The 17,526-nt window shown below is 55.0% G+C and overlaps 8 protein-coding genes across 8 annotated transcripts; 5 read left to right on the top strand and 3 right to left on the bottom strand.

Annotated features, from left to right (window-relative positions):
• Positions 1-219: 219 nt before the first annotated feature.
• On the bottom strand, positions 220-1,578 carry PODANS_1_10980 (uncharacterized protein; the record flags this gene model as incomplete). Its single annotated transcript, XM_001908726.1, has 4 exons — positions 220-341; positions 402-695; positions 793-1,251; positions 1,329-1,578. The coding sequence occupies 4 exons, from the start codon at positions 1,576-1,578 to the stop codon at positions 220-222; spliced, it is 1,125 nt and encodes a 374-aa protein (XP_001908761.1).
• A 995-nt stretch (positions 1,579-2,573) lies between these two features.
• PODANS_1_10990 (uncharacterized protein) lies at positions 2,574-5,012 on the top strand (the record flags this gene model as incomplete). Its single annotated transcript, XM_001908727.1, has 3 exons — positions 2,574-2,810; positions 2,883-3,617; positions 3,675-5,012. 3 exons carry the CDS (start codon positions 2,574-2,576, stop codon positions 5,010-5,012), a joined length of 2,310 nt encoding a protein of 769 aa, XP_001908762.1.
• An 835-nt stretch (positions 5,013-5,847) lies between these two features.
• On the top strand, positions 5,848-6,690 carry PODANS_1_11000 (uncharacterized protein; the record flags this gene model as incomplete). The annotated part of the gene is made up of 1 exon (XM_001908728.1): positions 5,848-6,690. The coding sequence occupies one exon, from the start codon at positions 5,848-5,850 to the stop codon at positions 6,688-6,690; it is 843 nt and encodes a 280-aa protein (XP_001908763.1).
• Positions 6,691-7,244: 554 nt separating this feature from the next.
• Positions 7,245-8,138, top strand: PODANS_1_11010 (uncharacterized protein; the record flags this gene model as incomplete). The annotated part of the gene is made up of 1 exon (XM_001908729.1): positions 7,245-8,138. A coding segment is annotated over one exon (894 nt), but the record flags the coding sequence as incomplete, so codon positions are not given.
• A 740-nt stretch (positions 8,139-8,878) lies between these two features.
• PODANS_1_11020 (uncharacterized protein) lies at positions 8,879-10,348 on the bottom strand (the record flags this gene model as incomplete). The annotated part of the gene is made up of 1 exon (XM_001908730.1): positions 8,879-10,348. The coding sequence occupies one exon, from the start codon at positions 10,346-10,348 to the stop codon at positions 8,879-8,881; it is 1,470 nt and encodes a 489-aa protein (XP_001908765.1).
• Positions 10,349-10,738: 390 nt separating this feature from the next.
• On the top strand, positions 10,739-11,546 carry PODANS_1_11030 (uncharacterized protein; the record flags this gene model as incomplete). Its single annotated transcript, XM_001908731.1, has 2 exons — positions 10,739-11,391; positions 11,459-11,546. 2 exons carry the CDS (start codon positions 10,739-10,741, stop codon positions 11,544-11,546), a joined length of 741 nt encoding a protein of 246 aa, XP_001908766.1.
• A 441-nt stretch (positions 11,547-11,987) lies between these two features.
• PODANS_1_11040 (uncharacterized protein) lies at positions 11,988-14,722 on the top strand (the record flags this gene model as incomplete). The annotated part of the gene is made up of 3 exons (XM_001908732.1): positions 11,988-12,020; positions 12,132-13,411; positions 13,510-14,722. The coding sequence occupies 3 exons, from the start codon at positions 11,988-11,990 to the stop codon at positions 14,720-14,722; spliced, it is 2,526 nt and encodes an 841-aa protein (XP_001908767.1).
• A 1,203-nt stretch (positions 14,723-15,925) lies between these two features.
• On the bottom strand, positions 15,926-17,112 carry PODANS_1_11050 (uncharacterized protein; the record flags this gene model as incomplete). Its single annotated transcript, XM_001908733.1, has 2 exons — positions 15,926-16,765; positions 16,951-17,112. The coding sequence occupies 2 exons, from the start codon at positions 17,110-17,112 to the stop codon at positions 15,926-15,928; spliced, it is 1,002 nt and encodes a 333-aa protein (XP_001908768.1).
• Between the last annotated feature and the right edge of the window lie 414 nt (positions 17,113-17,526).

Consider the following 17,526-nt stretch of genomic DNA (forward strand, 5'->3'; position numbering starts at 1 on the left):
ATGAATATGTTGAGATTTAAGTGTCAGCTTTTTTCTTTTTCCATTGTGATGTCTATATCGTCATTTGACTGCTTCCCGGGCCCGATGTTCATCTGATCCTTCCGCCAAATCATAACTTTTTTTGTCCATCTCATTGTGGTGTCATTATCCCAATTTGGCTCATCATCTATTCTGTTCCGCTTTTTTGCCTCTATCTCATCTATGATTCTTTTTCTCTGTCTACTTCTCCAACGCGCTCGCAGGCAACGTGGCAACCTTTTCGTCAAACAGCTTCTTGGCCCTAGCCCACACAGGCGAGTTTTGCCAGTCGTTGAGGGTGAGCAGCGAGGGCAAGAGGTCATCTATTTTTGTTTTGTCAGCATCACCCATGTGGTGTTAAGGAGGGTGGGGGGGGAACTTGCGGCTAAAAGCCTCAGACGCCTCCCTTGGCAAAAGAGAAGGGAGGTGGTCAATAGAAATCACCGAAAGCGCAGGTCCAGAAGAGAGGCCCTCGACGGGAACGGTGGGCTTGTCGAATGTAGTCGCGACGGTGTAGATCGGCACTGGGGTAAAGGGGGAGGTGGTGTCGGCTGAGACGTCGCAGACGACGGAGAGTTTTCTGTCGGGGACCTGGAGGGAGTCGAGGTTGACAAAGTTTGGGATTTTGGAGGTGAGGTAGATGCAGTTTACGAATATGTCGGAGTCGGTGATTTCCTCTAAGGGGGTGTTAGTATGATATTTCGGAGGGAATAGGGAGAAATGGTGCCGGTTTCTTGAGATATATCAGGGGGTAAAGCTTCAGGGGTAACGTACTGAAAGGACCACCCTTGGCGGTTTCGGCCATATCCCACTTGAGGATGTTCTCCTCTGGGACACCAGCCTTGCGGAGGGCGTCAACAGCGCCGGAACCGCACCTACCCAAGGCGCCGATAACGATGACGCGGGGGGAACGGCCGGCGGCGGCGGTGCCGGTGGCGAGGGCCTTCTTGACGTTGGTGATCAGGGCGTCTTCGTTGGGGTAGGAGGCTACGCCGGGGAAGGGAGAGGAGGGGGGGTGGGTGAGTTGGTGGGCCCAGACTTCGAGGGCGAGCGCGGCGCCGGCGAATCCGGCGTGGAAGCCAAAGGCTGCTACGCGGCGGCCGCGTTCGTCGACGAGGAATTCGAGGTCGAGGAGGGTGCCGCCTCCTCGGGGGAACCTGGCGAGGACGTTTTCCCAGCCGGCTTGGTGCTTGTAGCAGTGGGCGAATTGGACGTGGACGTGCTTGAGGGGGACTAGGGGAGGGGGAGGGGGGGAGGTGTTAGATATCTGGGATGTTATGAGATTGGATTTGTGTTATGAAAGCACTTACACTCCTTCTCCTCGAGCTCCTTGAGACCAACAATGATGTGCTCCTTGGGGACCTCCTCCCAGCTGCCCTCGGGAACGAGGGTGGCGCCGACGGCCTCGAACTCGCTGTCGTCAAAGATTCTCTCTGGGGAACGCTCGACGTTGACGACGTAGCCGGCCTTGATGAGGGCGGCGGTGGTTGTGGGGGTGAGGGCAGATCTGTGCTCGAGGGGCTTGGTCTCACTGCGGAGGTGAAGCACCGTGGGAGCCATCGTGAATGTGGTATGAGTGTAAGTGTAAGTGGAGGGGTATCTCAAAGTCAAGGTCTTGAAGAGGAAAGGCGTGAAGCAACAGAAGTTCAAAAAAAAAAGTATGCAGTAAGACAGAGCACAGCACAACACAGAGTCTGTAGTATCTCTCAATTTATGTATCAATTCGGGGGGGGCGTCTCTGCTTGAGTCACCGACTGGAGATGTGGAATGGGGTCCCCTCTTCTGGTGTACGCCGACTGCGGTGAGTGAAAAAACGAAAAACCTTGCTCTTGGGGGGACACCTGCAGGTACGACACCAGCAACCCCGCGGTTGCTAATTGGCTGGCTTGGGGCCTGAAGTGGCCTGAAGTATCAGTGTTTCGCCATTGCACGGGATCTCCCATGCTGTCCTGTTTGCCGGGAGACTCCACTAGTGACGACGGATTACGGAATCCACATGGGCAAGACTGGTTGCTTGATTTGATCATTTGAGGTTGGTTCTGTCTGTCTTTTCATATTCGCTACAAATGTTTTTGGAGGAATCCCTCGAATGATGATTTGTCCCTCCTTTGGACTGATAACTGATAACAAGCAGATAAGGACGCGCCTAACCCCCATCGGGTATCAACCCAGGACTCGGCCCGCAGCGGGAATACTTGATCCTTCTTTGTCCCCGAAAACGCCAGTCACGTGCAGGCGGTAGCATTCACAGCCCTCTTTCTTTGGCAATAGGCAGCGCAATATGGCCCCATTGCAGCCGAGCGTGCACGGCAGACGGCAGATTGGGGTTAAAGGGCTGGAAGGCGAAATAAAAGACTTCCCGGAGTAAGGTCCGACTATGATTAGCTAGCTAAAACAGTGCCGCCCATGGGAAAGGGTGTGGAGTGGCACCAGACGACCCGAGATGGGAGCATTGGGAACAATGACCCCAGCCCACCACGCCCACGCCGACCCATTGATCCTCGATACCACCACCGCCCCAGGCTGACACCAAAAAACCTGTTCTGGCCGCCATCATGTCGAGCTCCAGATCGACTTCGCCATTTGACAAGCTGTCGTACGGCACCAGCACCAGCTCGCTACGCCGACTGCTCCCTGCATCGAACGATGAAGCAGCGAGTGAGGCTTCGGTGAATCTCGAAACCAGCCCGACCCCGGGGTCCTCGGCCGCGGGGACTGGGCAGGCTGCTCCGCGGAGAAGGAGGCAAGCTACCACGGCTGCGTGTCGGGCCTGTCGAAAGAGAAAGTCAAAGGTGTGAAGGCTCAGTAGCCATCTTTCATATAACATTGTTGAACCATGGCTGATATGTCTTGTTGTCTTGCAGTGTGATGGTGCACGCCCAACATGTTCAGTATGTCGTGACCGGAAAACAAAGTGCGAGTTTGATACGATTGCCGCGACCGAGACCCATACCCAAGCCCTGAAGCGCAAGTACACCGAGCTTCTGCAACAAAAGAGCACATTCGAACAGATCTATGAGGTCCTTCGGTCCAGACCGGAAAAGGAAGCCGAAGAAATCTTCCAGCGGATACGGAGGGGCGCAGAGGCCAGCTCCATACTAAGGCATGTCAACTATGGCGACGTGCTTGTGCAGATGGCCCTCGTGCCGGAAACGCGGTTTCGATACGAGTTTCCCTACCTGCCGGATATGCCCATCTACCTTCAAAGACACGACAACCCATACCTCGACTCGGAGGTCTTTGACTGTGCTTTGCGGGGGGCTGTCGAGCAACCGCAACCACAGCAGCAACGGGCCTTGCCTAGCGTGAACGACATGTTGGGTTCTCCCCGTGACGCCTTGGACCAGCGGGATCCATACCTGAAGCCGTATTCCTCTGCCATTGTGGTGGACCCGTGGCTGGACTCGCTCACGCCGTCAAACTGGACGTTGGTGAGCAGTGATGACAATTTCATGCGTCAGGTTATTCACGATTATTTTCTGTACGACTATGATTGGTTTACTTTTTTCCACAAGGACTACTTTCTGCAGGATATGGCGAGTGACCGACCACGGCACTGCTCAAGGTTATTGGTCAATGCCGTCCTGTGCATAGGATGTGTAAGTGCTTTGTGACCGCACGTCTTAGTCATTCTGTCCCACTAACAACCGCTCCAGTATTGTCATCGAAAACTGCCAGGTCGCTCCGAGTCATGGAACCCCCAAAACATCGGGAACCAGTTTCTCGCCGAGGCCAAGAGGCTCTTTGAGGTTGAAGCCGAGGTGCCAAGACCGTCTATGCTTGATCCAGAATGGCAGCAAAAGTATCACGACTGGGAGTGCCGCAGGCTAACCACCGTTCAGGCGGCGCTCCTGCTCAATGTCATCTACAACCTGAATGGCTCTGACAGGCTAGGATGGCGGTATACGATCCGGGCCGTGGAAATGGCACACGAAATACGGCTCTTCCAAGCGGTTCCGTCTCATGTCAGCAGCGACATTCGGTGCGCCAGGGAGTTCACAGCGTGGTGTCTGTTCACCTGGCAAAGTCTCAACTCCTATCATTACCTCAAGCCACCCTTGATGGCCCGGCCGCCGGAAACATCTTTGCCAGATCCGTCCGAGAACCCCCAGTGGTGGGGAGAGCTGTGGATACGATATCCCCAAACGCCAGCTCGTCTACCCACTCACCACGGCCACCTCGCCAAGGCCAGAGCAGACTTTTGGACCATCATGAACGATTTTTCGCTGTTAAGCTTCTCGCAACCTCACGTCAAGATGCCGCTTGATCAGGTTGTGGGGTTCTACAATCGACTCCGCGGATGGCTACGGAATCTACCTGAGCCATTGACACCCAAACGGCTTGTGCTACCGCATCACCTAAAGGTTCACATGCATTACAACTGCGTCCTGATCGACCTGCTGAAACCACTGCTCGGTCTGAACTGGAGCGACACCACCCAGCCAAACAAGACACTTGACGACGCGCACCACGAAGCGGCTATTCACCTCGAGACGTTGCTCCGGCTGTACTACCTCCGGCACGGCTTCGAGGCCTTTGACGGTTTTTTGCTGCACTTTCTCGGTAGTTTGAACTTTATCAAGATCAACACGAGGGAGGCGCAGGATAATTCCTTGTTTCTCGAGTCGCACCGCTCGACGATGCTGCTGCTTATGAAGGGGATTAGGGACCAGAGCCAGTGTCATACGGTGGCGAAGATGGTGCTACGGCTGCAGGCGCATCTGATGAGGTCGGATGATGTGGCTTTGCTGAAGAGGTTTGTGGATATTGAGACGGCTAGGTTGGCGTGTGGGCCGGAGAGTCCGAGGTTGGTGGAGGAGGAGGTGATTTTGAGTGACTGGCCGGCGTACGAGATTGGGTTGGAGGCGAAGGCGGAGCAGAAGAGTAGGGGGGTGGATTTTGCGAGTATGGTCAGTTCGGTGACGGCGGAGGGGGGGGGTGGTGGGTATGGGGAGAGTACGAGTGGGAGTAGGTCTTCTGCTTCTTCGGGGTAGGGGGGGATGGGATGGGATGGGATGGGATGGGAGGGTAAAATAATAAACGACAAGTCGACGGACGGAGGATTCCGCTGTGTATGTTTTTCGCTGGTGAAGGACGGATTTGGTTCCGCGGTGGAAGGGCACGAAGGGGTAATATATGTGTGTCTGAGAATATGAATGAGATTGTACACTTTCTAGAGATTTTGCTTGGATGATGAGATGGTGCTCTAGGAGTGGTTGCCTTGTGTGGGATGGGGTTGTTTATGCAGGACTTTTGGCTGCCAACGAGTGCGGAATGGTTCCGCAAGAGAGAGAGAGAGAGACGACATGTGCACAGACCATTACCTGATTAGGAAGTTTCCTTGCTGTGTAACAGGGGAAATGTTTGCTCATGCTCAAGTTCACGATGTGTGGATTGGGTGATGATGGGAGTTGATGGGGTAGTTGGATGTGCCTAGGATAGGATTCTTCTGTCTACATAAGAACAGGTTCACTCAGTAATGTCGCTACAGTTTACTCGTTCTCACTATCCTTTCTCAACCTTGTACTGAACACAGTCAATTTCCAAGCCCACAGCACCAACCATGGACGAGATCGAAGACGTCGTGAGTAAATCTTTCCCCTGATTGAAAATTCCTCACAGATTTGAATCTGACATCTCTCTCACCCAGTCCTACGCCTGCTCCGTAGCGAGCTTCGAGAACGTTGGACATCCCACACCAGGAACCAACCCCGCCGACGAAAAGGACAATGCTGTTGTTTACACCACCATCACAGTCAACGAACACGGCAAAATAACCTCCAGTTCGTCCCCCTTCCCCTTCCCTCCCCTTTCTTACTCAACCAACTAATGTACTTCCCAGCCCACAACGGCAAACCCCCTCCCCCTTCCCCCCCTCCTACCAACCACCTTGATCCCACCGCCCCCGTCGTGGAAATCCTCACCACAATCACCACCCCCTCCCCCCACAACAACCGCCAGCAAGCAATGATGATGAACCTCCACCGCCCGCCATCCTACCCCTACCGAACCCCCGACATGGAAGACGAAGACAACGACCTCCCCCCCCCGGACCTTATCCCCTCCATGATGGGCGACCTCCCTAACAATGCTTTTGGTTTTGGTAAGAAGAAAGAAATGGTAATCCACTCCCCTTACCTCCGGTCTGCGCTTTCGGCTGTGGTGCAATACTACCCCGGTTTTGAGGTCATCCAACGGGGGACCGTGCTGAGGATAGCGGAGCCTTACCAGGTGCTTGTGCATCACTGGGGTGAGTTGGAGGAATATAAAACATCTCAGCCGGACTGCCATGACGGGAGGTATGCAGCCACTACGGCGGCACATATTGATGTCCTCCTCACCTTCCTCGCCGATCTCTACGGCCCCGGCTTAAATGACGAGAAAAAACGCTGGGCAAAAGGCCGGACGACATACAGCCGCTTCTGGTGCCTCCTCAAGCCGGGGAGTGTGGTGTACCGCGAGAAGGATGGGGAGTGGACGGGGTGTGTGGTTTCTGGGATTAACTTTCTACGAGCGGCTGGTTCGGTGGAAGGGGTGGGGAGTGATGGGATGTTGGTTTACATGTGGGGGATTGCCTACAAGAAGGGGCTGATGAGACGGGAGATGATACAGAGGATTAATTTGGCCTTGGGGTGGGGAGAGGGATATCACTTCCTTACCTGTGGTGCCTGAAGAGATGGGTGAAGGAGTGGGAGTGAGGGGACAGAGGGTCGAGAATGGGGAGACGAGTATTGGGGGTTGGCTGGGGGGGTTAATTATAAAGAGTACGAAGGGTACTTGGGAGGGGGGAGGACGAGGGGGATGGTGAGTTTTCTTAATGGTTTGGGGAAAGAATTTGGGGGGGGGGGCTGACTTGAACGTGATAGATCAAGGGGAAGGTTATTGTCGATCCGGAGGGGTACGAGCGGTTTGCTGAGCAGTCGCCTCATCACCGCATTGCGACGCCCAAGTTTGCCCCTCGCTGGGATCAGCAGCACACCCCGGCGAGACAGGACAGGTTACCGCAGATGTTGTCACGGTGCAGCTGTGCTGTTTGCAGCAGTAGCCAAGGGAAGCAAGAGCCTAGTCCCTGGGCAGGGTTTGACGACCTCGACCCGAGATCCTCACCCCTGCCCCGACGCGAGGAGATATATTTCATGGTCATTGGGCCTTTGATCCCAGCTTTTATCCTCAAAGAACGCCGCTGGGGTAAGTTCCCCCTTTACCCCTTCTTCCCTCATAACTAACCTCCCACCCCCTCCCCCCAAGCGCACATCCGAACCTCCTCCCTGCACCCCATAACCCCCTCCCCCACCCCCTTCAACCACCTCGTCCTCGACCCATCGACAAAACAAACCCTCAAAGCCGTGATAACCCCCTTCTCCTCCCCCCTCTCTTCCCCTTCCCAAATCTACCCCTGGCCAAGTGACATAATCCCCGACAAAGGCCTCGGTAGGATCTTCCTCCTCCACGGCCCCCCAGGCGTGGGGAAAACCCTTACAGCAGAAGTCTCCTCCCTCCTCACCCGCCGCCCATTACTCCCCCTCACCCCCGCCGACCTCCCCCCTTCCCCTTCGGAAATCGAAACCTCGTTGTCATACTACCTCACCCTGTCGGAACGCTTCGGCGCCCTAGTCCTTATCGACGAGGCAGACGTCTACCTTGAGCGTCGCCAATCCAAAGATCTCCGTCGTAACAGTCTTGTGTCGGTATTCCTGCGGGCGCTGGAGTATTACAAGGGGGTGATGATGCTCACGACGAACAGAGTGGAGATGTTTGATGATGCTTTTACCAGTCGGATTCACGTCGCGTTGCACTATAAAGAACTGGATGAGGAGCAGAGGGGGCGGGTTTGGGAGGTGGGGTTTGATAGGCTGGAACGGGAGAGTAATGGGCGGGTGGTGGTTCACACAGCGGCGAGGGAGTGGGTTAAGGGGAAAGAGATGAGGGAGTTGGGGTGGAACGGACGGGAGATCAGGAACGGGCTTCAGACTGCTGTTGCGCTGGCGGAGTTTGAGGCAAACGAAAAGGGGGTGGTGGGACGGGTGGTGGTGAAAGAGGGGCATTTGAAAACGGTGGGGGGGTTGAGCAGGGGTTTTAGGGAGTATATGAGGGAGAGGAAGGGAGGGTTGGAAGAGTAGGTTAGTCTTTTTTTATTTTATTTTTCTATTATTATTTTTTGTTTCTTATTTTATTATATATATATATATATATATATTTACTTGGTGGTGATGGTATTGTGGTAGAAGAAGATTGCTGATTTTTTTTGCAGCAGAGAAGACGAAGACGAAGACGAAGGCGAAGATGAAGAGGAAGAGGAAGAGGAAGAGAAAGAGGGCAATCCCATCCAAAAACTACCAATCGACCACCCCCTCCGACAGCCCGAGTACCAGTTCCAACTCTACCTTTTAGAACAGCAATCCGTCAGGACACAGTGGCGGATAAAGTTGGACAAGTCAAAAAACTCTCCCGCGATGCTCAACGGGAGGGTGTATGACGACTGGGAAGAGGAGTATCACCATCGTTAGCCCTCAGACCTGAGAGACAGGCTTCACTACCATCTTTGCCCTCTTCCAAATGTCTCACAGATCATCAGTACTATCCAAGTAGCTCTAAAACATCCCTTGCTCTACTTGCGCCGATTCATCTCTATAAGATAGCGCTTTCCCTTGCTGTTGATCTCATTAGTCCGTTTCTCTCGCTCCTGGTTCAAAACCATGCCCGCAAATGACTAGTATATATATTTCCCTTGCCGACTCCCAACTCCTTGCTAAATAACCCATCCACAAAAGAAAAAGCCGACCCCAGTCCCAATCCCAATCCCAAAATAATCTAGTACCCCTACGCCTACCCAGCCTCCCCTCACACACAAAAAAAACCCTCATCCACCCCCCGCCCCCCTCCCGTTACTCATCGAATTCACATTACTCGCATGCGCCAACAAAAACTTGCAGCACGTCAACGTCAACTTGCAAGCCTTTGTCCACCCATCATCTTGCGCAATCCCCAGCTTGATGCTCACATCCATAATCTTGTCCCCCTCGATCCTGTACGGCAGCGCGAGCGGCGTCCCCTCCCTCGCCGTCTGCTTCTGCACAAAGTCGCCCAGCTGCCTCACCAGCTCCAGAAACGCCACCATCGCCTGGTCAAACTTCCTATGCATGATTGTGATGCCAAAGGGCATGTCCCCGCTAGAGAACAGCTCCAAAACATGACGCTTCGGCGCGGGTGGAGGGGCGCTCCTGGCCGAGCCGTACCGGCTCGAGGAGGGGGATTGGTATTCCAACTTGATGATTCGGGAGCAAGACCCCATGGGCTGGGGCTCGTAGCCGTCAAAGTGGTAGTTGAGCTTCTCGGCGACTGTCACGATGAGCAAAAGGGCGTGGCCCCAGGCGGCGTTGATCTCGGGCCAGTCGACCGGGCGGGCGTGCAAGCGGCCTAGGCGGAGGCCGTTGATGGTGGCAAAGGTTCCGTCGTGGCTGATGCAGAATGTGTCGTTGTATACGTTGCTGCGTTGGAGCTTCTCGAGCTGGCGGGAATCGTGGTCAAAGGTGCTGTTAATGCTGTCGCGTTCATCTTGAAAATGGGCTAGTCGAGAGGCGAAGGCGTTGCGTTCCCTCCAAAAGACGTCTTCTTGGGCGTCGACCTTCTCGGCCTCTTCTTCGAGTGCAAGGAGCTCGAGATCTAGTTTGGCCCTTTCCTCCTCTAGCTGCTCGATTTCTCTGCGGCGCTCGGCCACGGCTTGGTTGGCCCTCCGGAGGGCTTCGTCCTGGGCTCGAATCTCGTCGTCTGTGGGTGCGCTGGCCTGTATCTCTTTGAGGCAAGCGACATACGCGTCCCGCTCACGGTTTGTCGCCTCGAGTCTTTTCTGTAATTCCTCCAATAAAAGCTCGGTGCACTCGACGCACACTGGGTGGTCTATATCGGATCGCGCTGACAGGATCTCGAACAGTTTGGCGATGCGCTCCATCTCATAAGACTTGTCGTCGTCTGGCGGCCCATCATTTCCTCCATTCGCCGGTTGCGCCGAGGAAGCATCTTGTTGCTGCGGTTGTTGGCTTCTGTGTGGTGTGATCTGAGACTCAGTCAGGAAGATGAATGACATGGAACTGTCGCTGGCTCGTGGGGGTCCTCCATGTCTCTTGAACATGGGTTGACCGGCCTGTCGAACAGCCTTCTCGTAGGTGGACTTGCGCGCCCTGTCCTGGGAGTGTAGAGTTCGCGATGCGGCTGGGGGTTTCTTGGGTGGTTGCTGTGAGTGTGTCGCCACGAGGAGATCATAGGCGGCCGGATTGAGGTCCTCCAGAGAGCCGTCGAGCTTCAGAGGGCCGCGGCATTTCTGGCAAAACATCTTGTGCCGGAGATCTAAAGAGTCTCGAGGTGTAGCTGATAGAGATTAAAAGGTAGATAAATAGATGATCTGGCGGGGAGGTAGGCACCAGTCGCTCTAGGTGGGCTGGACAGTGGACGTCACAGTTGAACAACACCCCTGTCCCCGGCACGCAAGCACCCCCGCCCGCATGCGACTCAGCGGCCGGCTGGCCGGGGGGTTAAGGGCGACCTCCCCAGGCTGTCATGTGCGTGCCAGCCACTGGCCCGTGCTTGCATGTCGTAGTCGCAGTCGTCGTCGCCGCAACCAACCCAGCCAACCTGGAACTTTGACTTTGACAAACATCAATCAACAAGTAAATACCAACGACTAGCCGGGGCGTTCAGGTCTCAGCCCACAACTGCCATCACCATGTCCAACCCCCTCGACACCGACGCCGGCACCGAGCTCTTCAAGCACTACGAATCAGAATACCTGCTCGTCCGCGCCGACCTGACCCAGAAACTCGACCAAATCAATGAGCTATCCGGCGAGCCCAGAAAGGCCGCCCTCAGCGCGGCAGAGCGGGCGCTGGAGGAAACCGACGAGCTAGTGGGCCAGATGCAGATGGAGAAGCAAAACGTCCCCTCGTCTCAGCGCACAGCAATCAACAGACGGATCCGCGACTACAAGAGCGATGTCGATGGATACAGGCGAAAGCTGCGGACTCTGGCCGAGGACAGGAGTGCGCTTTTTGGGGGACGGTACACGGACAATCCCGGTGGTGCTTCTGGGGATGCGCAGCTGGAGCAGAGGCAGCAGTTGTTGTCTGGTAGGTTTCTAGGAAGCCAAAGGAAGGGGAATCTGAAGCTGATTGATGATAAAGGAACCGATCGTTTGGACCGCAGCACTCAGCGCCTGAAGGCTAGTCAACAGCTGGCGAACGAGACCGAGTCCATCGGTGCCAACACTCTGGCCACGCTGCAGCAGCAGCGCGAGACGATCGAGCACACCACGCGCGTTATGTACGAGAGCGAGGGTTATGTCGATCGCAGTTTGAAGAGCATCAAGGGCATTGCCCGTAGGTATGACGTTTGCTGCGCACCCCTTTTGGGACTCACAAAATCACATACTTACTTGTTATCTGTCTAGGATGGCTACCAATCGGATAATCACCATCGCCATCATCACCGTCTTGGTTTTGCTCATCTTTGCTGTCATCTTTAGCAAGTTCAAATGATTGATGTGTGAATTGTTTGTTTTACAGGCTGGCGAAACGGTTAGAAGGAGTTATTTATTGGCTGTACTAGGGTTATGGATGGGTTAGCATGATTTGAGTTGCTTGTAAAACACGGTCTTTTTTCCTCCCTCTCTCTCACTGCTCTTATCTCGGCTTCTTTTGGCTGTGTGTGTTGTTGTGTAAATGTACATACTGCCACTTGCGTAATAAATGGAGCTTCTCTTATCAGTTGGTTAATGCGGGGTTATCGCCCACCCACCCACCACGACCATGATCCCGGCGCCGGAGGGGGGACTCATAAACAAACGGGGGGTGGTGGCATATCTTCTGATCATTCCTCCGAGTTTGTCCTGGGATTTTAGGAAAGTCAACTTATCAATTTCGTCCGGTTTGAACCTTTTTTCCTTGTCTGTGAGACGGGAGACACAAGGTTGGGCAAAGATGCTTCTTGTACCGAGAGAGGTTAGTCAGTCAGTCACACACACCATGCCCAGCCAGTCCCTCACACCCAACCCATTTGACATGCAGCCGTGGTGTTCATCCCATCTTCTTCTTCTCACCAACTGAAACTGACAAAAACGAAAGCTCGACAAGCTCACAATCTCCCACCTCGGCTTCCTCGCCCAGCGGCGTCTCGCCCGCGGCTTGAAGCTGAACCACTCTGAGGCTGTAGCGCTCATCTCGTCCAACATCCAGGAGCTGATCCGCGACGGGAACCATGTCGTCTCTGACCTCATGTCCCTCGGGTCGACGATGCTAGGTCGACGGCACGTCCTGCCGAGTGTGCTGTCGACGCTGCATGAGATACAGATCGAGGGGACGTTTCCTAGCGGTACTTACCTCGTCACGGTGCACAACCCCATCTCCTCTGATGATGGTAACCTCGACAGGGCGTTGTATGGGAGTTTTCTGCCTGTGCCGAGCAATGATGCGTTTCCGGCGCCACCGGCAGAGGAATATGCGCCTGAAGCCCAGCCCGGAGCGGTGGTTTGCGTCAAGGATGCCGTGGTGAGGCTGAATGAAGGGAGGAGGAGGATCAAGCTCCAGGTGACGAGCAAGGGGGATAGGCCGGTGCAGGTCGGGTCTCATTATCACTTTGTGGAAGTCAACCCCGAGTTGGAATTTGATCGGATTGCGGCGGTAGGGTACAGGTTGGATATCGCTGCCGGGACGTCTGTTCGGTTTGAGCCGGGGGACAAAAAGACTGTCACGCTGGTTGAGATTGGGGGGCATAAGGTTATTAGAGGGGGGAACAGAATCGCGAACGGGGTGGTGGAGGAGACGAGGAAGAATCCTGACGAGATTGTCAAACGGCTGTTGGATATGGGCTTTGCTCACACGCCGCAGAAGGATATTGTTGAGTTTATGGAGGGGTTTACGATGGATAGGCGGGCGTATAATACCATGTTTGGGCCGACAACCGGAGATCTTGTGAGGCTGGGGGCGACGGATCTGTGGATCAAGGTTGAGAGGGATTATACGGTTTATGGGGAGGAGTGTAAGTTTGGTGGTGGCAAGACGCTTCGTGAGGGGATGGGGCAGGCGACCGGGCGGTCGGATAGGGATACGCTTGATCTGGTGGTGACGAATGCATTGGTTGTGGACTGGACGGGGATTTACAAGGCGGACATTGGGGTTAAGGAGGGGTTTATTGTCGGGATTGGCAAGGCAGGGAATCCGGATGTGATGGATGGGGTGACGGAGGGGATGGTGGTGGGGAGCTGTACGGATGTTATTGCTGGTGAGGGCAAGATTATCACTGCGGGTGGGATTGATACGCATATTCACTTCATCTGCCCTCAACAGGCGGAGGAAGCTCTGGCCTCTGGAGTCACTACTTTCCTTGGTGGTGGTACAGGTCCCAGGTAAGCAGCCTTTCCCCCTCCCCCCCCCTTTTTCTTTTTCTTTTTTTTTTCGTTAACCCCCTATCCCACCACATCACTAACCCAGCCCCCTTTTCCAGCGCCGGCACCAACGCAACAACCTGCACCCCCGGCGCGCACTACATGAAACAAATGCTCCAGGCAACCGACTCCCTCCCCATCAACATCGGCATCACAGGCAAAGGCAACGACTCGGACCCCCTCGCAATCAGAGAACAAATCGCCGCCGGCGCCTGCGGCCTCAAACTCCACGAAGACTGGGGGACCACCCCGGCCGCCATCGACACTTGTCTTTCCGTCTGCGACGAAATGGACGTCCAGTGCATGATCCACACCGACACCCTCAACGAAGCCGGCTTCGTCGAAACCGCCGTCGCCGCCTTTGCCAACCGCACAATCCACACCTACCACACCGAAGGCGCCGGCGGGGGCCACGCCCCAGACATCATCTCTGTGGTCGAACACCCCAACGTGCTACCCTCCTCCACGAACCCAACCCGCCCCTTCACCCTCAACACCCTGGACGAACACCTCGACATGTTGATGGTCTGCCACCACCTAAGCAAAAACATCCCCGAAGACGTCGCGTTTGCCGAGTCCCGCATCAGAGCCGAGACCATCGCCGCAGAGGATGTCCTTCACGACCTCGGCGCGATCAGCATGATGTCCTCCGACTCCCAAGCCATGGGCCGTTGCGGGGAGGTCATTCTCAGAACGTGGAACACCGCCCACAAGAATAAACTCCAACGCGGCCCGTTGCCCGAAGATGCCCCCACCGGCTGCGACAATGTCAGGGTTAAACGATATGTGTCAAAGTATACCATCAACCCCGCCATCGCCCAAGGCTTCTCCCACCTGATCGGGAGCATCGAAGTCGGCAAACTAGCCGATTTTGTCGTCTGGGATCCGGCCTGGTTTGGGACGAAGCCGAGCTTGGTGGTGAAATCGGGCTTGATTGCGGTGGCCATGATGGGGGATCCGAATGCCAGCATACCGACCATTCAGCCGGTGGTTGCGAGGCAGATGTTTGCTAGGGATTTGCCCGGTGCGAGTGTGGTTTTTGTGAGCAAGGAGAGTGTTGAGAACGGGAATATAAAGAGTTATGGGCTGAGGAAGAGGGTGAGCGCGGTGAGGGGGTGTAGGGGGATTGGGAAGAGGGATATGAAGTGGAATGATAAGATGCCGAGGATGAGGGTTGATCCGGAGAGGTATGTGGTTGAGGCGGACGGGAAGAGGTGTGAGGCGGAGCCGAGTGAGAAACTGCCGTTGACGCAGGGGTATTTTGTTTATTAAGATCGGGGGTATAAGGGTTGGTTCTTTTTTTTCTTTTTTTTTTTGCTTGTGTGTGATATGGTAGTTAACGTAAGGCAAGCGGGATCTCTACACATTTGAATTTGAAACTATAGCTTGAGACTGGATGAGGGTGGTGAAAAATTGCTCTGTGAACATGACAAGAAGGAGCCTGTCAGTTTTGATGGCGCATAGGTCTTCAGCAAGGCCTCATGGTGCTTGGAAAAGGGGCTGGTCAGTTAGCAAAACTCGACCCCTATTCCTCGTTAAACAGTGTCGTTTAAAAACAGGGTATGTGCTGGGCCCTGAAATAGGGCTTTCGAGGTCCCGTTGTGGGGAGGGAGGAGTGCTCCAAGTCGGGGCGTTAGTTGGGACCCTCCCGCCTGTGCTTTGACCTCGACTTCGGACCCAACACTTCTGTAGGGTTCTGAAAGCGTATAAGTGGTAGCTTGAGAAAGCCAGAGCACTCACAATCAAGAAGCAGTTGTTCTACAAAGGCTGAGAGCTATCAGCAGAGAAGATGGTCCAATATATAGCCCCCATAATCCTCCTGGTGGCACTATGCTTGGAACACAAGGCTGGCGGCTCTCAAGATGATAGGTTCTAGAAACCATCCAGAAAAAACAACCCTTGATAAGAGATCCGAATAGTCAACAGAAACACCCACCCGGTGCAGACTTCATCACCTGGTCTCTATCACAACATGTCACACAACGTAACACAAGTGTACTTATTGAAGTTTCATTTCACAAAGCCCCCGAGCTCACTCGATGCCTACATGCAGAACGGCGACGCACTCACTGACCCAGGCCCCAAGACGACTACATACATCCGACAAGGCTCCATACAAAAGCCATTCCTGCGTCTTTTCCCCTTCCTCCGCTCCCACCTGAATAGCAAAGCAAAACGAGAACTGACCCGCCAATATTCCCCAGTTCATACCCATACAAATAATACAAAAACGCGCGACCGCCTGCTTCAACTGTTGCGGCAAAAAGCGATCAGAGATGGAGAAAAATATCATGCCCGCGTTGTTCAAAACCCAGCTGCCTTTGCTCCCAAAGCATAAAGAAAAGATGCCGCCCCAGTCAGTGCAAAGAGGCAACGCAAGAGAGGCGCCAGAGGTATCATCAAGATTGGAAACGAACCGACCCAAACCAGACCCAGAGTATAACGCGCAAAAGAGAGACAAGGAGACGAGCACAATCAGTTCTTGGTCTTCTTACGAGCAGACTTCTTGGGCTCCTCCACAATCTCGGCCGCCTTGGACGTTCTCTTCCTCTTCTTGGCCTCCGGGCTCGCCGGAGTGGCGGCGGGCTCTGGCTTGGGAGGCTCGGGGACAGCGGGAGTGGCAGCCGTGCTCTTCCGCTTGCGGGTCACGGCCTTCTTGTTGGGGGTTTTGGCTGGCGGCGCGGGCTCCTCCTCGGAGACCTCGGCGGGAGGGGACTCGACAGCGGCCGTCTGGTGAAGCTGCTCGGCGATGGCATCCTGCTCATCGGCGGGGAACTCCTCCACCTGGGCGAGGTTGGAAACGTCAATGTTGTAGAGCTCAGCATAGGCACGAGCCTCATCATCCGACATGTTCTTGGCGTCCATGTTGCCGGCCTTGTAGGAGTGGACGCGAGCCTGGTAGAGGCGGAGGTTGTACTTGTAAGCCGTGTTCCAGCCCGCCTTCTCACCAGGGGCCATGACAGCCCAGCGACGCTGGCCCTCTTCCTGGACAGCACCCTTGGGAGCTCCCTCACCAAGGTCGCTCGCAATGATGGGACGAGCAGTCTGCATGTAGAGGAAGTAGGGGGTCAGGGGACGCTTGGGGGCGTTGGGGTCATGAGTGCGCTTCTTGCGCTCCTTCTTCTCCTCAACGACGGGCATGGGGGCAGCAAGGGCAGCGGGCATCAGGCCGCCGAGAGCGCCGTTGAGATGGTCAAGAGTCTCCTGTCCATTCTCGAGGCTGGTACCCTCGCCAATGAGAAGGTTCGTCTGACGCAAATAATCGGCAGAAAAACTCCTAATCAAATCCTGGATAGTTTGCAGACGGTTGTACACCTTAGAGGACGGTCAGCAAGTGTGAAGGTGTATGGGTGGCCATAGCTTATCGGGGTTGCGGTTGCCAGAACCAAGCAGGTACAAGTAAACAAAAGGAGTGGGTGGGTTGTGCCTTGCACCTAGCCCAGCTCGAGGCAAGAGGTGGCGGGGGTGGGTGGAAGTGGAAGTGCAAAGCCAATGCTTACAGAGTCTCTGACGCGAATAAACTGCGCGACATCGATGACGGGAGGGCCACCGGGGATCTGGGCAACAGGGAGTTGTTGTTGCTGGATGGGGTTGATGATGGCTGGCGCGACTGGCGCAGGCGAGGGGGCGACCTCAGCGACCTTCTTGGGTGGGCGCGGCATGTTTGCGGCTTTTTGGGTTTTGGGGTCTGTTAAGAATGACTTTGTTGTTGTTGTTGTTGTTGTTGCTGTTGCTGTTGCTGTTGCTGTTGTAAGATAATAGCGGGATGGCGGCGCTGTTGCTGCGAATGCGACGGCGCGATGGTGGATTGCGCTGTGGTTTGGGGAGGGCAAAGCGCTGAGCGGAGGTGCTGGAAAATGAAGGGAGAGATCAAGAGGAAATTTTTGGGCGGGAGGTTGGGGGGAGTGGCGGGGTCCCCAAAATATACGCCGAGCCACTGGGGGAAGAGCCAGCGCTGATTTACCTGCTGAAAATTGGCGGGTCGTGAAAAAAATTGTGCGCTGCCTGGGGGTGGAAGGGGGGGCTGCCCGATTTTGGGCGAAATCAGTCACGGCACCAGGGCACCCCGCTCCGGG

The sequence above is a fragment of the Podospora anserina genome, chromosome 1, assembly GCF_000226545.1.
Source record: "Podospora anserina S mat+ genomic DNA chromosome 1, supercontig 2".
Classification (NCBI taxonomy): Eukaryota; Fungi; Ascomycota; class Sordariomycetes; order Sordariales; family Podosporaceae; genus Podospora; species Podospora anserina.